The sequence below is a fragment of the Lepisosteus oculatus genome, chromosome 14 (assembly GCF_040954835.1).
Source record: "Lepisosteus oculatus isolate fLepOcu1 chromosome 14, fLepOcu1.hap2, whole genome shotgun sequence".
Lineage (NCBI taxonomy): Eukaryota > Metazoa > Chordata > Actinopteri > Semionotiformes > Lepisosteidae > Lepisosteus > Lepisosteus oculatus.
The window spans coordinates 42,842,527-42,866,648 of NC_090709.1; the positions used below are offsets into that span (position 1 = coordinate 42,842,527).

The 24,122-nt window shown below is 51.1% G+C and overlaps 2 protein-coding genes across 2 annotated transcripts in view; one reads left to right on the top strand and one right to left on the bottom strand.

Moving 5' to 3' along the window:
* Nucleotides 1-6,881: 6,881 nt before the first annotated feature.
* LOC107076299 (uncharacterized) overlaps nucleotides 6,882-24,122 on the bottom strand; it is a 29,839-nt gene continuing 12,598 nt past the window's right edge. Inside the window, exons 8-14 of the mRNA XM_069198181.1 lie at nucleotides 22,335-22,566; nucleotides 22,097-22,238; nucleotides 17,877-18,118; nucleotides 17,720-17,795; nucleotides 13,620-13,998; nucleotides 11,452-11,799; nucleotides 6,882-11,112 (exon numbers count right to left, since the gene is read on the bottom strand). Of these exons, the coding sequence (XP_069054282.1) occupies nucleotides 9,443-11,112; nucleotides 11,452-11,799; nucleotides 13,620-13,998; nucleotides 17,720-17,795; nucleotides 17,877-18,118; nucleotides 22,097-22,238; nucleotides 22,335-22,566 (3,089 nt within the window). The 3' untranslated portion in view covers nucleotides 6,882-9,442. The remainder of the gene's footprint in view (nucleotides 11,113-11,451; nucleotides 11,800-13,619; nucleotides 13,999-17,719; nucleotides 17,796-17,876; nucleotides 18,119-22,096; nucleotides 22,239-22,334; nucleotides 22,567-24,122) is intronic.
* On the top strand, nucleotides 17,761-22,716 carry LOC138243262 (uncharacterized). Its single transcript, XM_069198805.1, has 3 exons — nucleotides 17,761-18,302; nucleotides 21,082-21,429; nucleotides 21,769-22,716. The coding sequence occupies exons 1-3, from the start codon at nucleotides 17,915-17,917 to the stop codon at nucleotides 22,614-22,616; spliced, it is 1,584 nt and encodes a 527-aa protein (XP_069054906.1). The 5' UTR covers nucleotides 17,761-17,914; the 3' UTR covers nucleotides 22,617-22,716.

A 24,122-nucleotide genomic window follows, 5' to 3' on the forward strand; every position in this document is an offset into this window, starting at 1 on the left:
CAGAGCCATAAGACTCTGCTTTACGCAGTGAGTGGCTGGGGTGGGGTGTCAGGGCCTGACGACAGTGCTTTACGCAGAGAGTGGCGGGGGTGGGTCTCAGGGCCATAAGACTCTGCTTTACGCAGTGAGTGGCTGGGGTGGGGTGTCAAGGCCATACGACACTGTTTTAAGCAGAGAGTGGCGGGGGGGCGTGTCAGGACCATAAAACTGTGCTTTAAGCAGAGAGTGGTGGGGGTGGGGTGTCAGGGCCATATGACACTGCTTTACGCAGAGAGTGGCAGGGTTGGGGTGTCAGGGCCTGACGACACTGTTTTACGCAGAGAGTGGCGGGTGTGGGTGTCAGGACCATAATAATGTGCTTTACACAGAGAGTGGTGGGGGTGGAGTGTCAGGGCCATACAACACTGCTTTACGCAGATAGTGGCGGGGGTGGGTGTCAGGACCATAATACTGTGCTTTACGCAGAGAGTGGTGGGGGTGGGGTGTCAGGACCATAATACTGTGCTTTACGCAGAGAGTGGTGGGGGTGGGATGTCAGGGCCTGACGACACTGTTTTACGCAGAGAGTGGCGGGGGTGGCTGTCAGGGCCTTAAGACTCTGCTTTATGCAGAGAGTGCGGGTGGGGTGTTAGGGCCTTAAGACTCTGCTTTACGCAGAGAGTGGTGGGGGTGGGATCCCAGGGCCATATGACACTGCTTTACGCAGAGAGTGGCAGGGTTGGGGTGTCAGGGCCTGACGACACTGTTTTACGCAGAGAGTGGCGGGTGTGGGTGTCAGGACCATAATAATGTGCTTTACACAGAGAGTGGTGGGGGTGGAGTGTCAGGGCCATACAACACTGCTTTACGCAGATAGTGGCGGGGGTGGGTGTCAGGACCATAATACTGTGCTTTACGCAGAGAGTGGTGGGGGTGGGGTGTCAGGACCATAATACTGTGCTTTACGCAGAGAGTGGTGGGGGTGGGATCCCAGGGCCATACGACACTGCTTTATGCAGAGAGTGGCGGGGGTGGCTGTCAGGGCCTTAAGACTCTGCTTTACGTTGACAGTGGTGGGGGTGTGGTGTCAGGGCTATACGACTCTGTTTTACGCAGAGAGTGGTGGAGGTGGTGTGTCAGGGCCATACGACACTGCTTCACGCAGAGAGTGGCGGGGGTGGGTGTTAGGGCTATACGACAGTGCTTTACGCAGAGAGTGGCGGGGGTGGGGTGTCAGTGCCTGACGACACTGTTTTACGCAGAGAGTGGCAGGGGTGGTCTGTCAGGGCCATATGACAGTGCTTTACGCAGAGAGTGGTGGGGGTGGGGTGTCAGGGCCATACGAAACTGCTTTACGCAGAGAGTGGCAGGGGTGGTCTGTCAGGGCCATATGACAGTGCTTTACGCAGAGAGTGGTGGGGGTAGGATGTCAGGGCTATACGACACTGCTTTACACAGAGAGTGGCGGGGATGGGTGTCAGGACCATAATACTGTGCTTTACGCAAAGAGTGGTGGGGGTGGGGTGTCAGGGTCTTAAGACTCTGCTTTACGCAGAGAGTGGTGGGGGTGGAGTGTCAGGGCCATACGACTGCTTTACGCAGAGAGTGGCAGGGGTGGGGTGTCAGGGCCTGACGACATTGTTTTACACAGAGTGGTGGGGTGGGATGTCAGGGCCATAGGGCATTGCTTTATGGAGAGAGTGGCGGGGGTGGGTGTCAGGACCATAATACTGTGCTTTACGCAGAGAGTGGTGGGGGTGGAGTGTCATCGCCATACGACACTGCTTTACGTAGAGAGTGGTGAGGGTGGGGTGTCAGGGCCTTACGACAGTGCTTTACGCAGAGAGTGGTGGGGGTGGGGTGTAAGGGCCATACGACACTGCCTTATGCAGAGAGTGGCGGGGGTGGGTGTCAGGACCATAATACTGTGCTTTACGCAGAGAGTGGTGATGGTTGGGTGTCAGGGTTATACGACACTGCTTTACGCAGAGAGTGGTGGGGGTGGGGTGTAAGGGCCATACGACACTGCCTTATGCAGAGAGTGGCGGGGGTGGGTGTCAGGACCATAATACTGTGCTTTACGCAGAGAGTGGTGGGGGTGGGGTGTCAGGGCCTTACGACACTGCTTTACGCAGAGAGTGGTGGGGGTGGGGTGTCAGGGCCTTACGACACTGCTTTACGCAGAGAGTGGTGGGGGTGGGGTGTCAGGGCCTGATGACACTGCTTTACGCAGAGAGTGGCAGGGATGGGTGTCAGGGCCATACGACACTGCTTTACGCAGAGAGTGGCGGGGGTGGGTGTCTGGGCCATAAGACTCTGCTTTACGCAGAGACTGGTGGGGGTGGGGTGTCAGGGCCCTAAAACTCTGCTTTACGCAGAGAGTGGTGGGGGTAGGATGTCAGGGCTATACGACACTGCTTTACACAGAGAGTGGCGGGGATGGGTGTCAGGACCATAATACTGTGCTTTACGCAAAGAGTGGTGGGGGTGGGGTGTCAGGGTCTTACGACACTGCTTTACGCAGAGAGTGGCAGGGATGGGTGTCAGGGCCTTAAGACTCTGCTTTACGCAGAGAGTGGTGGGGGTGGGGTGTCAGGGCCATACGACACTGCTTTACGCAGAGAGTGGTGGGGTGGGATGTCAGGGCCATAGGGCATTGCTTTACGGAGAGAGTGGCGGGGGTGGGTGTCAGGACCATAATACTGTGCTTTACGCAGAGAGTGGTGGGGGTGGAGTGTCATCGCCATACGACACTGTTTTACGTAGAGAGTGGTGAGGGTGGGGTGTCAGGGCCTTACGACAGTGCTTTACGCAGAGAGTGGCGGGGGTGGGGTGTCAGGGCAATACGACAGTGCTTTACGCAAAGAGTGGCGGGGGTGGGATTTCAGGGCTGACTGTGCTTTACGCAGAGAGTGGTGGGGGTGGAGTGTCATCGCCATACGACACTTCTTTACGTAGAGAGTGGTGAGGGTGGCATGTCAGGGCCATAAGACTCTGCTTTGCGAAGAGAGTGGTGGGGGTTCGGTGTCAGGGTCTTACGACACTGCTTTACGCAGAGAGTGGTGGGGGTGGGGTGTAAGGGCCATATGACACTGCCTTATGCAGAGAGTGGCGGGGGTGGGTGTCAGGACCATAATACTGTGCTTTACGCAGAGAGTGCTGATGGTGGGGTGTCAGGGTTATACGACACTGCTTTACGAAGAGAGTTTTGGGGGTGGGGTGACAGGGCCATACGACACTGCTTTACGCAGAGAGTGGTGGGGGTAGGATGTCAGGGCTATACAACACTGCTTTACACAGAGAGTGGCGGGGGTGGGGTGTCAGGGCCTGACGACACTGTTTAAGGCAGAGAGTGGCGGGGGTGGGTGTCAGGACCATAATACTGTGCTTTACGCAGAGAGTGGTGATGGTGGGGTGTCAGGGCCTTACGACACTGCTTTACGCAGAGAGTGGCAGGGATGGGTATCAGGGCCTTAAGACTCTGCTTTACGCAGAGAGTGGTGGGGGTGGGGTGTCAGGGCCAAACGACACTGCTTTACGCAGAGAGTGGCAGGGGTGGGGTGTCAGGGCCTGACGACATTGTTTTACACAGAGTGGTGGGGGTGGGATGTCAGGGCCATACGGCATTGCTTTACGGAGAGAGTGGCGGGGGTGGGTGTCAGGACCATAATACTGTGCTTTACGCAGAGAGTGGTGGGGGTGGAGTGTCATCGCCATACGACACTGCTTTACGTAGAGAGTGGTGAGGGTGGGGTGTCAGGGCCTTACGACAGTGCTTTACGCAGAGAGTGGCGGGGGTGGGGTGTCAGGGCAATACGACAGTGCTTTACGCAAAGAGTGGCGGGGGTGGGATTTCAGGGCTGACTGTGCTTTACGCAGAGAGTGGTGGGGGTGGAGTGTCATCGCCATACGACACTGCTTTACGTAGAGAGTGGTGAGGGTGGGGTGTCAGGGCCTTACGACAGTGATTTACGCAGAGAGTGGTGGGGGTGGCATGTCAGGGCCATAAGACTCTGCTTTACGCAGAGAGTGGTGGGGGTGGGGTGTAAGGGCCATACGACACTGCCTTATGCAGAGAGTGGCGGGGGTGGGTGTCAGGGCCATAAGACTCTGCTTTACGCAGAGAGTGGCGGGGGTGGGATGTCAGGGCCATACGACACTGCTTTAAGCAGAGAGTGGCGGGTGTGGGTCTCAGAGCCATAAGACTCTGCTTTACGCAGTGAGTGGCTGGGGTGGGGTGTCAGGGCCTGACGACAGTGCTTTACGCAGAGAGTGGCGGGGGTGGATCTCAGGGCCATAAGACTCTGCTTTACGCAGTGAGTGGCTGGGGTGGGGTGTCAGGGCCTGACGACAGTGCTTTACGCAGAGAGTGGCGGGGGCGGGTGTCAGGGCCATAAGTCTCAGCTTTACGCAGAGAGTGGCGGGGGTGGTGTGTCAAGGCCATACGACACTGCTTTACGCAGAGAGTGGCGGGGGTGGTGTGTCAGGGCCATACAACACTGCTTTACACAGAGAGTGGTGGGGGTGGGGTGTCAGGGCCATACAACAGTGTTTTACGCAGAGAGTGGGGGGGTGGGATGTCAGGGCTGACGGCTCTGCTTTATGCAGAGAGTGGTGGGGGTGGGGTGTCAGGGCTATACGACAGTGCTTTACGCAAAGAGTTGTGGAGGAGGCATGTCAGGGTTTTTCGCAGAGAGTGGCGGGGGTAGAATATCAGAGCCCGCCAACAGTGCTTAACGCAGAGAGTTGAGGGGGTGGGATGTCAGGGCCTGACGACACTGCTTTACGCAGAGAGTGGTGGGTGTTAGGGCCATAATACTGTGCTTTACGCAGAGAGTGGTGGGGGTTCGATGTCAGAGCCTGACAGCAGTGCTTTACGCAGAGAGTGACAGGGGTGGGGTGTCAGGGCTTGACGACACTGCTTTACACAGAGAGTGGTGGGGGTGGGGTGTCAGGGCCATACGACAGTGCTTTACACAGAGAGTGGCGGGGGAAGGACGTCAGGGACTGATGAGCGAGAGAGAGGTGAGAGACAGAGAGAGGAGAGAGAGATAGAGATGGAGGGAGAGAGGTGAGAGAGGGAGTGGGACGGAGATGGAGAGAGGAGTACAAATTCAAGGAGGTGAGGGAGAGGTAGAGAGGGAGGGAGAGAGAGGAGGAGTACAAATTGAAGAAGGAGAAAGCGAGCCTGCCTCTCAATAATAATAATCTGTCTGTTCCCCAGGCTGGGACAGGAGATCACACACTGGATTATTATTATTGAGAGACTGGCTCACTGTCTGTTCCTCAGGCTGGGACAGGAGGTCACACACTGGATTCTTATTATTGAGAGACAGGCTCACTGTCTGTTCCTCAGGCTGGGACAGGAGATCACATAATGGGCTGCCAGTTCAACTGAGTCCCCTCCTCCCTCTCCCAGTAGGATCGGGACCTGTTGTGATTCTGGGAGGTGTGGAACTCTGGGACTCGATTTCTGAATTTAGGGAAGGTGACTCTCTCGCTCTCTCTCTCTCTCACTCACACACACCGCGGCCTGAACGTCGTGTGTCCTTTCAGCGTGTGTTAAACCGTTACCTGTTTATTATTCATATTATTATTTTTTCACCTCAGAAATATCGCTCGACTACGCCCTATGCTGTCACCAACTGTGGCTGAAAAGCTGATCAGCACATCTGTGTTCTCTTGAATTGACTACTGTAATGCTCTACTCGCTGGGGGTATCTAAATCTACTCTGAACAAACTGCCGTATTTCCAAAATTCAGCAGCCAGAATCCTGACCAGGTCTAGTGCAAGTGATCACATTACTCCTATCCTGGAGTCCCTGCACTGGCTTCCGGTCAAATTCCCTGTGGACTTTTAAAATCCTCCTGCTCTCCTATAGGGCTCTGCGTGGCTGGGCGCCTCAGTACCTGTCTGAGCTATCATCGCCCTACTCCCCACCTCGCAACCTTCGCTCTTCAAATTCTGCCCTCCTTACTGTCCTCCCAAGCCCGTCTACACTCTAGGGGTGACAGGGCCTTCTCCTGTTGTGCCCCCCCAAGCTCTGGAACTCTCTGCCCAAGGATATCAGAGAGTCACCTTCTCTAAACTCCTGCCAATCCAGACTCCAAACCCTCTTCTTCAGAAGAGCCTTTACTGAACTGGTTCTGTTCTTCACCCCTCTGCTTCTCTTAGTACCACCATCCACGCTCTCCTCTGTGTGTTGTCATTGTGTTTTATCGGGTGTATTCTCCTTATTTATTATTATTGTCATCCTGTAAAGCGATTTGAGAAGCCAACTTTAAATAAAATAATAATAATAATAATAATAATAATAATAATAATAATAATAATAATACTTGCTTACACTTATAGAGTGCTTTTCTGGACACTCCACTCAAAGCGCTGTACAGGTCAGGGGGAATCCCACTACCACCACCAATGTGCAGCCCCACCTGGATGATGCGACGGCAGCCATAGTGCGCCAGAACGCCCCCCACACACCAGCTCTCAGTGGGGAGAAGAGCAGAGGGATGAAGCCAATTCACATTAAAGGCGCTATATAAAATAAAGTTTATTATTATTATTATTATTATTATTATTATTATTATTAAAACTCCCTTGGAACACAATCAAGACCATCATTAGGCAATGGAAAGTGTATAGCACTAATAAGACCTTGCCCAGATCAGGTTGTCCCTCACAAATGGTTGACTGAGCAAAGAAAAGATGGGTCAGAGACCAGGACAAGCCTACCAAGACATTAATAACAACCTTGAAAGAGCTACATGTTCTTTGGCCAAGTGTGGTCAACGATAACGATATTTCTAGCACTCCATGGATCTGGCCTGTATGGCAGGAGGGCAGGAAACAAGCCGATACTGAAGAAAACCAAGCAACAGAGCATTAAAGTGACACTGCAAACATAACAATAATAATTTAATAATTGCTTACACTTATAGAGCGCTTTTCTGGACACTCCACTCAAAGCGCTGTACAGGTCAGGGGGAATCCCACTACCGCCACCAGTGTGCAGCCCCCACCTGGATGATGCTCCAGTCCTCTCCCCACACACCAGCTCTCAGTGGGGAGGAGAGCAGAGGGATGAAGCCAGTTCAGAGAGGGGGGTTATTAGGAGGCCATGATGGGTAAGGGCCAATGGGAAATTTGGCCAGGACGCCGGGGTTACACCCCTACTCTTTTCGAGAAACACCCTGGGATTGTTAATGACCACAGAGAGTCAGGACCTCGGTTTGACGTCTCATCCAAAGGAGGGCGCCTGTTTACAGTCCAGTGTCCCCCGTCACTATACTGGGGCATCAGGACCCAAACAGACCGCAGGGTGAGAGCGCCCCCTGCTGGCCCCACTCACACCTCTCCCAGCAGCAACCTCAGTTTTTCCCAGGAGTCTCCTCTCCAGGTACTGACCAGGCTCCCACCTGCTGGGCTCCAGTGGGGGAGGGGGCTGCCAGCTGGGAGTGGCAGGGTGATCTGTCTGCGGACGAATGAAAAACGTGACAAATTACTCGATTACACACGTGACTGCTGAAAGAGAGAGCCATCTGCGAGTCGCGGAGCGATCCGGCTGCTGGCAACATCTGTTTTTTTTTTCTTTTCGCCCCCAGAAGAAGGCTCCCCTGGCCGAAACGTCGTTTCTTCTCTTTCCGGCCCGGAATCAGCCGATTACTTGTCCCTGGGCAAAAAGATCTGCGCTCTGACGGAACTAGAAAGAGATTTCGTTTCCCGAAATGCAGAGTATTCCGTGTGGCACAAAGTCAGCGCAGCACATCGCCCGAAGGACACCATCTTCCACTGGGATGTGGCAGCATCAACTTACCAGAGTATTTCTCATCGAACCTACTCAGGGTAGAAGGGGGAAAAACGAACAGGAACAGAGCACAGAAAAGTCCTTGAAGACCACCTGCCCCCTGCGAGAAAGCCAACACTGGGACAGACGGTCACCTTTCAGCAGAAACAGATCAAGCGCCAGTCAAGTATTTCCCTAAAGAGAGGAATGGGCAAACCGAAACAGAATGATGGCGATAAGAGACGCAAAAGGTACCAAAAAGTACCGGGACTGGACACTTGCCCAGACCCTCATCTTTAAAGGTTTCCTTTCGCAATGGCTTTCAGCCGATTCCGTTTCATATATATATTGCGACGCGCAAGGCCAAACACGTTCTGATTGAAGGCGTCTTCACTTCAAGCTGTGTGAGACGACCGGGGGGGAGAAGGGTCATTTCTGACGCAACACTGAATATGCTCGGTATAGACCTCAGCAAGATGGCCGCCAAGGAGAACCAGCTGACCCGCGTAGGTCGGAAAAGGCCTATGCAGAGGAACAGTGAGAGACAGGCGAGCTACGCCAGGGAAACAGAATAAAAACCTCTTACAGTTTTTTATAGAGCACCAAAATGTGTGGGACTTTTTTTGGCAAGGGCGTGTAGACTTTCTACGGGCATTGTACAAAAAGGGTATGGAAACGTTCCTAAATTCAATGGCAGGAAGAGCTCCCCGCATTGAAAGGGAGTGGTTTCTCTCCTGCGCGGATGGAACAGGGACTTTTGAAGGCGTTTGAAAACTGGATCATTTCCCCACCAATTACAGCTGAAGAAATCCTCTCTTGATGTCGTAATGATCACGCTGCTTTGTCGGCCCTATACAGTTTCTTGCCTGAGGAATTGGTCTTAATAATAATAATAAGAAGAAGAATTGCTTACACTTATATAGCGCTTTTCTGGACACTCCACTCATTACATTGACAGGTAATGGGGAATCCCACTACCACCACCAATGTGCAGCCCCCACCTGGATGATGCGACGGCAGCCATAGTGCGCCAGAACGCTCCCCACACACCAGCTCTCAGTGGGGAGGAGAGCAGAGGGATGAAGCCAGTTCAGAGAGGGGGGTTATTAGGAGGCCATGATGGGTAAGGGCCAATGGGAAATTTGGCCAGGACGCTGGGGTTACACCCCTACTCTTTTCGAGAAACACCCCGTGATTGTTAATGAGCACAGAGAGTCAGGACCTCGGTTTTACGTCTCATCCGAAGGACGGCGCCTGTTTCCAGTCCAGTGTCCCCCGTCACCATACTGGGGCATTAGGACCCACACAGACCGCAGGGTGAGAGCGCCCCCTGCTGGCCCCACTCACACCTCTCCCAGCAGTAGCCTTAGTTTTTCCCAGGAGTCTCCCCTCCAGGTACTGACCAGGCTCACACCTGCTTAGCTTCAGTGGGTTGCCAGTTGTGAGTTGCAGGGTGATATGGCTGCTGGCCATATCTTGTCGCAGACCCCTGCTGGCTCTCCAGGAGACACACAGACAGGGGGAGGGAGAGAAGCTGGGGGGGGCGTCAGAGCGCAGGGTCGGCCATTGTATACGGCGCCACCTGGGAGCGGCTGGGACGAGGGATTCCTCTGCCGGCTGCGGGATTCGAACCAGCAAACCCGGGACCAGATCCTGAGCCACAGAGACCCCCGGTCTCACACGGCGGCTGGACGGTCCCGGGTGTGGACGCCCCGATGCTTTTTCAGCTTGCTCATCTCGCTGAAGCTCTTCCCGCACTGGGCGCAGCCGAAGGGCCTCTCTCCCGTGTGGACGCGCTCGTGGGTCTTCAAGCTGCTCGATTTCACAAAACCCTTCCCGCACTGCGCGCAGACGAAGGGCCTCTCTCCCGTGTGGGTGCGCTGGTGGGTCTTCAAGTTGCCCGAGTGACTGAACCTCCTCCCGCACTGGCTGCAGCTGAACGGCCTCTCGCCCGCGTGGGTGCGCTGGTGCGCCTTTAAGCCGCTCGGGCGGCTGAACGTCTTCCGGCACTGACCGCAGCTGTACCCCTCCCCGGCGTGAACGCGCCGGCGCGTCTCCGGGGCGCGCGCGCGTTCGAAACCCTCCCCGCGCCGACTACGACTGAACGGTTTCTCCCCTGTGTGGACGAGCTGGTGTGTTTTCAGTTCACTGGACCGCCCGAAACTCTTCCCGCACCGGCAGCAGGTGTAGGGCCCCGGCGTGTGGGTGAGCTGGTGCCTCTTCAGGTTGTCCGGCGTGCTCAAACTCTTCCCGCACCGGGAGCAGGTGTAGCGCCCCGGCGTGTGGGTGAGCTGGTGCCTCTTCAGGTTGTCCGGCGTGCTCAAACCCTTCCCGCACTGACTGCAGCGGAACGGCTTTTCCCCCATGTGAGTGAGCCGGTGGACTCTGAGGCGCCCGATCCTGTTGAAACTCTTCCCGCACCCGCTGCAGCGGAACGGCCTCTCGCCCGTGTGCACGAGCTGGTGGCTTCTCAGGTGGCACGAGTGACTGAAACTCTTCCCGCACTGGCTGCAGACGAAAGGTCGCTCCCCCGTGTGAAGGCTCTGGTGGGTTTTTAGGTTGCTCCGGTGTTTAAAACTCTTCCCGCACTGGCTGCAGACGAAGGGCCTCTCCCCCGAGTGGACGAGGCGGTGCCTCTTCAGCAGGCTCGGCGTGCCAAAACTCCTACCGCACTGACTGCAGCTGAACGGCCTCTCTCCCGCGTGGAGGCGCGGACGGGATCTCGAGGGGCTGGACGGAGACAGACGCCGCCCCCGCCCCTGCTGTTGTGACCGTTGGTCCCCTCCATCCGAGCCGGACCTCGAACGGGGGGTCCCGATCCCCTGGTTGGGCCGTGCTCGCGCACTGTGCAGATGCTCCCTGTGATGATCCTGTGCTGTGCCCCGACCCCGAGCTGGGCTCTCTTCCTCGTGTCCCCCTGCGTGCTGAATCGCCTGGGGTTCCTTCTCCAGCTTTAAAGGATTAAAAGCATCATTTTGAGTTACCTGAAGCTCATTCAGCCTGCCCTCTTTGTACCAGTTATCAGATACAGAGGCCGCTTCGTTACAAGTTTCAGAAACATTCTCGGTGTTTAGATTATTAAACTTCTCTGTCAGGTCCTCTGCTAAGAGCCCAGGTGTCTCACTCTCGGGCTCGGTCTTCAACACGGGCACAGAGTCCAGATCCTCCACCCTCTGTCTGCTCTCTGTGCGCTGCTGCTCACTGAGTGTCTCTTTCCCGTGTGCGGCGGCGAGCTCTGTCTCCTGCATCAGACGGGAGCCCCCCTCCTCCTCCTCCTCCTCCTCGCTGGGCTGCTGTTCAAGAGGAGCCCTGTCCCCAGCGTCAGGGAGAGCGCTGACCTCTGACCCTGCAAGACACAGGACAGGAGAACAAGACCTTTTACATGGGCTGAGAGTAAAGGTCAAGACCTTCTCCGAGAGAACGTTTCATGTAGCAATAACTGAATAATCATCAACAATGAAGACCAAAGGAAGAATTGTGACGATAATCAAGATCAATAAAACATCTACCAGATTAGAAGCCATGCAAAGGCACAAGCACAAGACTATACATGCCATGCACACAAAAGAAGAGAGCTAAGATATTTCAGTTCAGGGATGACTTTAGTTTATGTAAGCATGGATTAGTTTATCTGCAGGGTCAGTCAAGTTGGGCTCCATGTCCTGCTCTGTAAGATTAAACTCACCCAGTTCTTCTTTGGGCTCTTGTACAGAGACACGGCCCAGTTCAATACAATGTGCTGCAATATTCTTGGTGTCCAGATGGTTCATCGTCACTGTAAAATCATCAGATAGTAGGAACCCAGGTGTCTCTGTCTCAGGCTCGGTCTTCATCACAGACACAGAGTCCAGATCCTCCACCCTCTGTCTGCTCTCTGTGTGCTGCTGCTCACTGAGTTTCTCTTTCCCGTGTGCGGCGGTGAACTCTGTCTCCTGCATCAGACGGGAGCTCCCCCCCTCCTCCTCCTCCTCGCTGTGCTGCTGTTCAAGAGGAGCCCTGTCCCCAGCGTCAGGGAGAGCGCTGACCTCTGACCCTGCAAACACAGGGGAAGAGAACAAGGCCTTTAACATGTCGTTTAATCATGGTTTAAAAAGGAATATCCACTAAAATAGCGACGCTTAAAGAATGGGGTAGAAATATTCTTCAATACCTTAGAGTGAAATTACAATGTGGATGCAATTTGAAACTGAATTTTCACCAGCCAAAATGAAACGCACCAGTTCAGTTCAAACAAAGAAAGTGGGTGAAATGTAGGTGAAGAGACGACTATAAAAAAAATCATCACACTCAGCCAAAATCAGAGAGACCAACCTGGCAGAACAGTTTGTCCTTGACATTAACCTGCTGATCCAGAAAGAAACAAGACTACGTCTCCAGAAATGAACAGTGTAAACTGAAAAGAGTGACTTCCCTTAACCTCCAGAGACAGGTTAATACAGACACACTGACTGAACACTCCAGTACATTAACACTGCACTGAGAGAGAGAGGAGGGTTAATACAGACACACTGACTGGACAGTCCAGTACATTAACACTGCACTGAGAGAGAGAGGGGTTCATACAGACACAATGACTGGACACTCCAGTCCATGAACACTGCACTAAGAGAGAGAGGGGTTCATACAGACACACTGACTGGACAGTCCAGTACATTAGCACTGCACTGAGAGAGAGAGGGGTTCATACAGACACACTGACTGGACAGTCCAGTACATTAGCACTGCACTGAGAGAGAGAGAGGGGTTAATACAGACACACTGACTGGACACTCCAGTACATTAACACTGCACTGAGAGAGAGAGAGGGGTTAATACAGACACACTGACTGGACACTCCAGTACATTAACACTGCACTGAGAGAGAGAGAGGGGTTAATACAGACACACTGACTGGACACTCCAGTACATTAACACTGTAGTGAGAGAGAGAGAGGGGTTCATACAGACACACTGACTGGACACTCCAGTACATTAACACTGCACTGAGAGAGAAAGGGGTTAATACAAACACACTGACTGGACACTCCAGTACATTAACACTGCACTGAGAGAGAGAGGGGTTCATACAGACACACTGACTGGACACTCCAGTACATTAACACTGCACTGAGAGAGAGAGGGGTTCATACAGACACACTGACTGGACACTCCAGTACATTAACACTGCACTGAGAGAGAGAGAGGGGTTCATACAGACACACTGACTGGACACTCCAGTACATTAACACTGCACTGAGAGAGAGAGGGGTTCATGCAGACACACTGACTGAACACTGCAGTACATGAACACTGCACTGAGAGAGAGAGAAAGGGGTTAATACAGACAATTACTGACTAGACAAACACAGTACATTTACGCTGTAATTAGACAGAGGCAGTTGAATACAGACCTACACACTGACTGGACATTACAGTACATGAAAAGAGAGTGATATAAAACACAGACACACTTAGTCACTGTACACTACATTACAGTTCACTATAGTACATTAAAACTGCACTGACAGAACACTGTTTATTACATTAACACTGCAATGAGAGAGGAATCAATATAGTATTACAACCATATCCATATATACATACTATGACCAGTCAGGTAGTGTCTGTATGAACGTCCGTTCAACGCTACGATAGTCAACTCTAATATGTCTTACGATTACGGAGTCTGAACGACGTGTTTTGTCCCGTTAATGTACTTTTAGCACCATAACAACACTTCAGTTTCCAGTTGCTGCATCACACGGGTCTCTCCCACTTCACTCCGCATCTCTCCACTGGATTCTCACCAGTGAGGACGTTAACGATACTGGTTTTAAACACACTCTCTGACTTCATACAAGTCACCCCACTGACCTGACAGCTCCGGTTCCGTGTCCGTTTCTTCCTTTACTTCTGCAGGGGCTTCACAGGGAAGCGTGTGTCCAACGCGATCTGTCTGTCCCCGATCTCCCGACTCCTTCTCCCAGAACCGCAATCTCACCTTCAGCCTCTCGTTTTCCTCCTTCATCTGCGCCATCTCAGTCCCGAAAGTCTCCTCCACACACTGGGTGATCTTAAACACGGTCCGTCTCGCCAGGAGCTGGGAGACGCCGCGGAGTTTGTCCTGAAACTCGTCCTCCGAGTCAGGCGTCCTGTTGCCGAAAGCGTCTGCCACTTCGTACACGATCGATCGGAGCAGCACCTGCATGAAAGAGTGGAGCTCGCTTTCCAGGATCGGCAGGCGATTCTCCATCTTTCAAAGGCAATCCGCAACAACAACAACAACAACAAAAAAAAAAAGCAGCACCAAGCCAACAGGGATAGCTCCTCCATATTGGTTCCGGGTCAGACCCCGCTTCCTTAGTGACTGTTGCTATGCACCGCACACCAGCCACGTTTGTTTTGCCTTTTTTTAAAAACAAAAATATTTATGCTTAACAAAGTACAAAAATTACAATACAAACAAGAGCACATATAACAATTCAAGACAAAAGGATCGTCAGGGGGACATATTACTACATGGATTCAAGTTATGAAAAAAGATGAAACAAATTCAATAAAAATAATGTCCGCACCGCTTTCAAATTCTTGCACTTCGAAATAGTCCGCAAATACCCCCGTACATCCAGTTTCAAATGCTCAGACAAAGGGTTCTTCCCGGACCACTTCATTTTATGTATATAATAGCGTGCCATTATAATCATTAAGTTTATTACAACCGAAATTTTAATATTGTTTTCGATGGGGGCTGAAACTTAGCATCTTTTCCATCAAAACAAATCCTAATATTGGTCTCTTTTTTAATAGAAGTCTGCAACTTAGTCCAGAAAACCACGTTTGTATTGCTGTAAATGCCTCCCTGGTGGATGCGAACAGTTCGATTAATCAAAGAAGATGCTTTGAAACGTTAAAAAAATACGATTGCGGGTACTTTAAAGAGAAAATTTTAACGCATCTTATACCGGTGCAAAAATGTTTAATTACTTGTTTTTTTTTCCCCCGTGTACGGGAGGAATCAATGAAGTGTCGTGAGACGCTTTAAACGTTACGTTTTGATTGTGGAAGCTTTTATATATATATATTGTCGAGCTGAAAAAAAAATGAAGACACATATTGTATTCCGAGGAAACCTATCTAAAACAATGTTAAGAAATGATATTTCCTTCGGGAGTAAATGTGGAAGACCAACTAATTCCACTCATATTTCTTCTAACAATAACAATAATCACTACACGTGTCTCTGCCTAAGACCTGTAACATATCCTGTATAATACCATAATACCTTTAACATATACTGTATAATACCAGAAACAGGAAGGAGACTCGGAGACCGCTTCAGAGAACACGTCAGGGCTGTGAAGATTAAAGATCTCTCCAAGCCCATTGTTTCTCATTTCACCTCTGACGGCCACGACCACTCTAATCTCTCCGTCTGTGTTCTCAAAGACGGTTTTCCGAACTCATACATCAGAAAGACCACCGAAACTAAAATGATTCTGCAGCTAGGATCAAACATTCTCCCTTCCCTTAACAACTACTGTTCTTTTAAATTTTCTCCATTCATTGGAAGTTTCATTTCACACCTCTCTGCACCCATTCTGACTTTAAACCTCTTGTTTGGCCTCTCTTTCTGTCCCCTGCTCCCGCCTCTCACTCCTCCTCCCTCCCAGCCTTTGTTCTCCTGCTACTGTACCTTTGCCTACTGCCCTGTCTCTCTCACGCCTGAAGAAGGCTCCACGGCCGAAACGTTGTGTTCTCTTTCTTCTTTTTTTCAGCATGGAATAAACCTATTACTTGTATAATACCATGTTCACTAAAAGGCTAAAATAACAAATAGGTTGCTTACACTTATATAGCGCTTTTCTGGACACTCCACTCAAAGCGCTTTACAGGTCATGGGGAATCCCACTACCGCCACCAATGTGCAGCCCCACCTGGATGATGCGACGGCAGCCATAGTGCGCCAGAATGCTCCCCACACACCAGCTCTCAGTGGGGAGGAGAGCAGAGTGATGAAGCCAGTTCAGAGAGGGGGGTTATTAGGAGGCCATGATTGGTAAGGGCCAATGGGAAATTTGGCCAGGACGCCGGGGTTACACCCCTACTCTTTTCGAGAAACGCCTTGGGATTTTTAATGACCACAGAGAGTCAGGACCTCGGTTTGACGTCTCATCCGAAGGACGGCGCCTGTTTACAGTCTAGTGTCCCCCGTCACTATACTGGGGCATTAGGACCCACACAGACCGCAGGGTGAGAGCGCCCCCTGCTGGCCCCACTAACACCTCTTCCAGCAGCAACCTGAGTTTTTCCCAGGAGGTCTCCCATCCAGGTACTGGCCAGGCTCACACCTGCTGAGAAAACTGCACACTACTACACAGAACGTACTGAGAGAAATTGACCAACTAGCGATGCTAACAGATTGAAGCAGAGTGCAGGCTTTGAGTAACGCAGCGCTACAATAATTCTTTTAGACTAGAAGTTAGTAACAGTCAGGGTGGGTATTAACCCCTCTCTTTCTCTCAGCACAATGTTAATGTACTGTAGTGTCCAGTCAGGCAGTGTGTGAAAATTAACACCTTTCTCGGTGCAGTTTTACGGTGTTCTGTGCTACCAGTTGAAAGATATTGTCATTTATTTTACAGTAATTTCTGTTATTTACTGTGTTGTAATGTACTGTGCATGTCTCAAGAGTTCAAAGTGAATATGAATGGCAAACCCTCTCGTAGTGCAGTGCTAATATACTGTAGTGTTCAGTCAATGAGGGTGTATATTAACACCTCTCTCTATGCAATATTAATCTAGTGCGCAATCCAGTCTGTCAGCATGTCTGTATGAACCCCTCTCTCTCTCAGTGCAGTGTTAATGTACTGGAGTGTCCAGTCAGTGTGTCTGTATGAACCCCCCCCTCTCTCAGTGCAGTGTTATGTACTGTAGTGTTCAGTCTGTCAGTGTGTCTGTATTAACCCCTCTCTCTCTCTCTCTCTCAGTGCAGTGTTAATGTACTGGAGTGTCCAGTCAGTGTGTCTGTATTAACCCCTCTCTCTCTCTCTCTCAGTGCAGTGTTAATGTACTGGAGTGTCCAGTCAGTGTGTCTGTATTAACCCCTCTCTCTCTCAGTGCAGTGTTAATGTACTGGAGTGTCCAGTCAGTGTGTCTGTATGAACCCCTCTCTCTCTCTCTCAGTGCAGTGTTAATGTACTGGAGTGTCCAGTCAGTGTGTCTGTATTAACCCCTCTCTCTCAGTGCAGTGTTAATGTACTGGAGAGTCCAGTCAGTGTGTCTGTATGAACCCCTCTCTCTCTCAGTGCAGTGTTAATGTACTGGAGTGTCCAGTCAGTGTGTCTGTATGAACCCCTCTCTCTCTCAGTGCAGTGTTAATGTCCTGGAGTGTCCAGTCAGTGTGTCTGTATGAACCCCTCTCTCTCTCTCAGTGCAGTGTTAATGTACTGGAGTGTCCAGTCAGTGTGTCTGCATGAACCCCTCTCTCTCAGTGCAGTGTTAATGTACTGGAGTGTCCAGTCAGTCAGTGTGTCTGTATTAACCCCTCTCTCTCTCAGTGCAGTGTTAATGTACTGGAGTGTTCAGTCAGTCAGTGTGTCTGTATGCACCCCTCTCTCTCTCAGTGCAGTGTTAATGTACAGGAGTGTCCTGTCAGTGTGTCTGTATTAACCCCCCTTTCTCTCAGTGCAGTGTTAATGTACTGGAGTGTCCAGTCAGTGTGTCTGTATGAACCCCTCTCTCTCAGTGCAGTGTTAATATACTGGAGTGTCCAGTCAGTGTGTCTGTATGAACCCCTCTCTCTCTCAGTGCAGTGTTCATGTACTGGAGTGTCCAGTCAGTGTGTCTGTATGAACCCCCCTCTCCTAGTTCCTTTTTTTTAAATTTGGATTTTATATTTTTCTCTCCGTCAGGTGCTCGTTCTCTTCTGCGTTATCTAATTTTATTAAAGAACTATACCGGAGTCCCTCGTTTACCCCGCAGGCCCACCGGTCGCCCAGGAAGCGAGGCGTCTGACCCGGAACCAGTATGGAAGAGCGGCCCCGTGTTTTCCTGTGAGGCGCAACAGCGGCAAACCGCGACCCCCGCCCTGTTTTTAAACACCGATCCGTGTGTCAGAGCTGCAGTTCGCACGGATTAGCCCTCCCTCCCGGGTCGCCGTCGCCGAGAAGATGGCGGGCTGCCTGCCCCTGCTGCAGTCCGAGCTCCAGTCCTTCATGGAGGTGCTGCTCAAGGCGATCGTGTGGGAAGTGGCGGAGGTTTTCCGCGACGGGGCGGCCGCCGCCGAGGGCGAGTTTCAACGCAAACTCCGCGGCGTCCCCCAGCTCCTGGCGAGGCGGGCCGTGTTTAGGATCACCCAGTGTGTGGAGGAGACTCTCGGGAGAGAAATGGCGCAGATGAAGAGGGAAAACGAGATCCTGAAGGTGAGATTGCATCTGTGGGAGAAGGAGCAGGGAGCAGGAGGAGATCGGGGACAGACAGATCGTGATGGACACACGCCTCCCTGTCAAGCCCCTGCAGAGATAAAGGAAGAAATGGACACGGAACCGGAGCTGTCAGGTCAGTGAGGGTGACTTGTTGTATAAAGTAAACATCGGTTCGAACTCAAAACTGTAATTGTCTCAATTTAACGTCACGACACCCAGGCGTCTTTATGAGCAGCAGCTGTATTTCGATGAGATTTTTGGAGATATTCTAATGCTTATATATGTATGTATAAGTGCTTGTTCAACTTCATTTTCCCCCCTAAAGGACAGATTTTTCCAGAGGGCAGAGAGCAAGTTAACAAGACTTCATAGCGATCAAAGAGGAAAGCTATCTGTGTTTTTTTCGTTTTGTTTATATTAACATTCTTCACGCCTCCCTATAATAAAGGCATACTCGAACGTACTTGATTATACAGGTTTAATCTGGTTTATCTTACTAAAAGTAATAAAAGATCATTTTATGATGTGATATTTTGACTGTCAAAACGAGGGCCCATAGAGGAATGACAGGACGGCTTGCAGAGAACGCAAAAACTTTTTAAATACTGGTTGTGCCGATTGGATGCACACTGGAAACTGCAGATTGTCTGTTTATGAGCTGTGCGTCGAAATGCTTCTGTGACGCTCCAAGCGTTGCATTGTAGTGTCCAGTCGGCGTGTCTGTATCAATTCCTGTTGGTACAGTGTTAGTTTGTGTCTAGTCAGGCAGTGTCTGTGTATTAACCCCTTTCTCGGTCCTGTTAATGTCCTGCAGTGTTCAGTCAGTGTGTCTGTGTTGACCTCTCTCTCGGTGGAGTGCTAATGTACTGGAGTGTCCAGTCAGTGTGTCTGTATTAACCCCCCTCTCTCAGTGCAGTGTTAATGTACTGGAGTGTCCAGTCAGTGTGTCTGTGTGAACCCCTCTCTCTCAGTGCAGTGTTAATGTACTGGAGTGTCCAGTCAGTGTGTCTGTATGAACCCCTCTCTCTCTCTCAGTGCAGTGTTAATGTACTGGAGTGTCCAGTCAGTGTGTCTGTATGAACACCCCTCTCTCTCTCTCAGTGCAGTGTTCATGTACTGGAGTGTCCAGTCAGTGTGTCTGTATGAACCCCCCTCTCTCTCTCTCAGTGCAGTGTTCATGTACTGGAGTGTCCAGTCAGTTAGTGTGTCTGTATGAACCCCTCTCTCTCAGTGCAGTGTTCATGTACTGGAGTGTCCAGTCAGTTAGTGTGTCTGTATTAACCCCTCTCTCTCTCAGTGCAGTGTTCATGTACTGGAGTGTCCAGTCAGTGTGTCTGTATGAACCTCTCTCTCTCTCTCTCTCTCTCTCTCTCTCTCTCTCTCTCTCTCTCTCTCTCTCAGTGCAGTGTATATTAACACCTCTCTCTGCCATTATTAATCTAGTCTGTCAGCATGTCAATGTTAATGTACTGGAGTGTCCAGTCAGTGTGTCTGTATGAACCTCTCTCTCTCTCTCTCTCTCTCTCTCTCTCTCTCTCTCAGTGCAGTGTATATTAACACCTCTCTCTGCCATTATTAATCTAGTCTGTCAGCATGTCTGTATTAACCCCTCTCTCTCTCAGTGCAGTGTTCATGTACTGGAGTGTCCAGTCAATGTGTCTGTATTAACCCCTCTCTCTCAGTGCAGTGTTCATGTACTGGAGTGTCCAGTCAGTGTGTCTGTATTAACCCCTCTCTCTCTCAGTGCAGTGTTAATGTACTGGAGTGTTCAGTCAGTGTGTCTGTATTAACCCCTCTCTCTCAGTGCAGTGTTAATGTACTGGAGTGTCCAGTCAATGTGTCTGTATTAACCCCTCTCTCTCAGTGCAGTGTTCATGTCCTGGAGTGTCCAGTCAGTGTGTCTGTATGAACCCCTCTCTCTCTCAGTGCAGTGTTCATGTACTGGAGTGTTCAGTCAGTGTGTCTGTATCAACCTGTCTCTGGAGGTTAAGGGAAGCCACTCTTCACTTGACACTGTTTCATTTCTGGAGACGTAGTCCTGTTTCTTTCTGGATCAGCAGGTTAATGTCAAGGACAAACTGTCCTGCCAGGTTGGTCTCTCTGATTTTGGCTGAGTGTGATGATTTTTTTTATAGTCGTCTCTTCACCCACATTCCACCCACTTTCTTTGTTTGAACTGAACCGGTGTATTTCTTTTTGGCTGGTGAAAATTCAGTTTCAAAGTGCATCCACATTGTAATTTCACTCTAAGGTATTGAAGAATATTTCTACCCCATTCTTTAAGCGTCGCTATTTTAGTGGATATTCCTTTTTAAACCATGAATAATCTCCATTTATTTTCGTCCGGCATTATTTGGGTGAGGCTAGTGCTCTGTTTAGATGCTATAAGACGCCTGTGGTTTAAGATGAAATGACTCTGCTTTCAGTGAGCACTCCCTGCTTGTAGCTGAAGTGGACTTGCAGGAAAATTTAAAGGACAGTGTGTTCTTTCAGTTTGATCTCCTTGTTGTTTTTTTATTATTCTCTCTTGTCAATGTTTTTTTTTCTTCTGAATAGTTTCATCTAGGATTTTTTTTACGTATGTGGCTGAACTTTTCCGTTTGCTGTTTCGTCCGGAACCCCACCTGGACAGAGACTTGGGTGAAATCTGCTTTTTTTTATGATTGTTCCTTTTCCACTCTGAGGTCAAAGAGCTCTTGGGTGTTTTACGGTTTGTTTTTCACCTTTCATGTGCGTCAGGTTGGAAAATTAGCTTTAGCGTCTTCATTTCAAGGCAGTTATGAAAGTATTGATAAATCACTTAATGATCCGTTTCTGTGCTCTCTCTCAAACACGCTTTTTCTGCGCGGATCAATTCCTTTTGAACTGTACTCTCAGCCCACGTTAAAGGCCTCCTGTCCTGTGTTTTGCAGGGTCAGAGGTCAGCGCTCTCCCTGACGCTGGGGACAGGGCTCCTCTTGAACAGCAGCCCAGTAAGGAGGAGGAGGAGGAGGGGGGCTCCCGTCTGATGCAGGAGACAGAGCTCGCCGCCGCACACGGGAAAGAGACACTCAGTGAGCAGCAGCACACAGAGAGCAGACAGAGGGTGGGGGATCTGGACTCTGTGTCCGTGATGAAGACCGAGCCTGAGAGTGAGACACCTGGGCTCTTAGTATCTGATGACTTTACAGAGAAGATTAATCATCTGGACACCAAGAATATTGCAGCACATTGTATTGAACTGGGCCGTGTCTCTGTACAAGAGCCCAAAGAAGAACTGGGTGAGTTTAATCTTACAGAGCAGGACATGGAGCCCAACTTGACTGACCCTGCAGATAAAATAATCCATGCATACATAAACTAAAGTCATCCATGAACTGAAATATCTTAGCTCTCTTCTTTTGTGTGCATGGCATGTATAGTCATGTGCTTGTGCCTTTGCATGCCTTCTAATCTGGTAGATGTTTTATTGATCTTAATTCTAATCACAATTCTTCCTTTGGTCTTCATTGTTGATGATTATTCAGTTATTGCCACATGAAACGTTCTCTCGGAGAAGGTCTTGACCTTTACTCTCAGCCCATGTAAAAGGTCTTGTTCTCCTGTCCTGTGTCTTGCAGGGTCAGAGGTCAGCGCCCTCCCCGACGCTGGGGACAGGGCTCCTCTTGAACAGCAGCCCAGCGAGGAGGAGGAGGAGGAGGGGGGCTCCCGTCTGATGCAGGAGACAGAGCTCGCCGCCGCACACGGGAAAGAGACACTCGGTGAGCAGCAGCACACAGAGAGCAGACAGAGGGTGGGGGATCTGGACTCTGTGCCCGTGATGAAGACCGAGCCCGAGACAGAGACACCTGGGTTCCTACTATCTGATTTGACAGAGACGAGGAGACATCCGGACGCCTGCTTCGCAGAAGCTCGTCCCGGAGGGGAACCGGCCGGCTTCGGTCTGACCCAGCGGGACCAGGGGCCTCGGTTGACGGCGGCGCACCCCGAGGTGGGCCCTGGGGTGCCCCAGCGCAGCAGGGCGGCGGCGGCGGCCGAGAAACGTTTCGGCTGCGCCCAGTGCGGGCGGGGCTTCAGCCGCCCGGCCCACCTGGCCATCCACCGGCGGGTCCACACCGGGGAGCGGGCCTACTCCTGCGCCCAGTGCGGCAGGAGCTTCGGCCGCCCCGACACCCTGAAGACCCACCTGCGGGTCCACACCGGGGAGCGGCCTTTCGCCTGCCCCCAGTGCGGCAAGAGCTTCACCCACTCCAACACCCTGAAGACCCACCTGCACATCCACACGGGGGCCAAGCCCTTCGCCTGCCCCCAGTGCGGGAAGAGCTTCCGGGACGCCAGCACCCTGAGGGCCCACCGGCGCACCCACCTGGGCGACAGGCCCTTCGGCTGCCCGGAGTGTGGGCGGCGGTTCAACAAGGCTGGTGGGTTAAGGCGGCACCAGCACGTTCACGCCGGGGGGCTGGTCTGACCCCCCACCTCCCCCACCTCCCCCTTCGTCCGTTTCCTCGAATGAATGATAATCGCCGACGCTTCTATAGAGCGCTTTTTCCTGGACACTCCACTCAAAGCGCTGTACAGGTCAGGGGGAATCCCACTACCGCCACCAATGTGCAGCCCCCCCCACCCTGGATGATGGGACGGCAGCCATAGTGCGCCAGAACGCTCCCCACACACCAGCTCTCAGTGGGGAGGAGAGCAGAGTGATGAAGCCAGTTCAGAGAGGGGGGTTATTAGGAGGCCATGATGGGTGAGGGGCCAATGGGAAATTTGGCCAGGACGCCGGGGTTACACCCCTACTCTTTTCGAGAGACGCCCTGGGATTTTTAATGAGCACGGAGAGTCAGGACCTCGGTTTGACGTCTCATCCGAAGGATGTTCGGCTTCAGATGTTCTCCGACACAGAGATATGGAGATATGCATAGAATCTATTGTTCTATTTTGATGAACTAAACCGGCTGTTCTCCTAAGGCAGGCCTAGCAGTACATTTAGTATCTGTGGTATGTGAAGATTTTAAAACAAGCATTTGTGTTTTAAAAGGCACGTTTGGGCTCTGTGGACGAAGAGGGGTCAAAATGCAGTTTAAGTCCTATTTATAGACCCCCTCCATCAAGAAAAAGACTGAAGATATGTTGGCAGATGATAAATAACTGGACCGCGAGAGGTTGTCTTCCTGGTGAGAAAGACCTTTAGGGCTAAAACTGAGAAGGACTAAAAAGTAGACTAGACGTCAAACCGAGGTCCTGACTCTCTGTGGTCATTAAAAATCCCAGGGTGTTTCTCGAAAAGAGTAGGGGTGTAACCCCGGCGTCCTGACCAAATTTCCCATGGGCCCTTACCAATCATGGCCTCCTAATAACCCCCCTCTCTGAACTGGCTTCATCCCTCTGCTCTCCTCCCCACTGAGAGCTGGTGTGTGGGGAGCGTTCTGGCGCACTATGGCTGCCGTCGCATCATCCAGGTGGGGGCTGCACACTGGTGGTGGTAGTGGGATTCCCCCTGACCTGCACAGCGCTTTGAGTGGAGTGTCCAGAAAAGAGCTATGTAAGTATTAATTATTATTATAAAGGATATATCCATAAAGTCTGAACACTGGAAAGAAGATGGGAGGTATTTCAAGGTGCGACAAAGGTGGTGGTGTTTTTTTTTTTAAGGAAATTGAGGTGTTTTAATGTAGAAAGCACAGCGCTGACACTTTTTTTTTATAAGAGATTTATTCAGAGCATTCTAACCTGGTGTATTCTGAGTTGGGTAGGTGCCTTGTCCTTACAGCACAAACATGTAGGTGTTCAAAACTGGTGAAAGGGTTACTGCTGCATGCTTGCACACGACAAAACGTCTCACAGAGCAACATATTTTGAATCTAGCACCTTTTTTTTTGCCATTTCTGCGTATTCTTTTTTAAATATAGTCCTCCTACCCTCTGTATAACGACTAAGCAAGCATTTACTTCATTTATACCTTAAAGAATTCAAT

What these genes read in the sequence shown, in the direction of transcription:
- LOC138243262 (XM_069198805.1), top strand. Translation starts at nt 17,915, where the DNA reads ATGGCGGGCTGCCTGCCCCTGCTGCAGTCCGAGCTCCAGTCCTTCATG. An exon ending in CACGGAACCGGAGCTGTCAG is followed by an intron (nt 18,303 to 21,081) that starts GTCAGTGAGGGT and finishes TGTGTTTTGCAG; the next exon opens with GGTCAGAGGTCAGCGCTCTC. An exon ending in AGAGCCCAAAGAAGAACTGG is followed by an intron (nt 21,430 to 21,768) that starts GTGAGTTTAATC and finishes TGTGTCTTGCAG; the next exon opens with GGTCAGAGGTCAGCGCCCTC.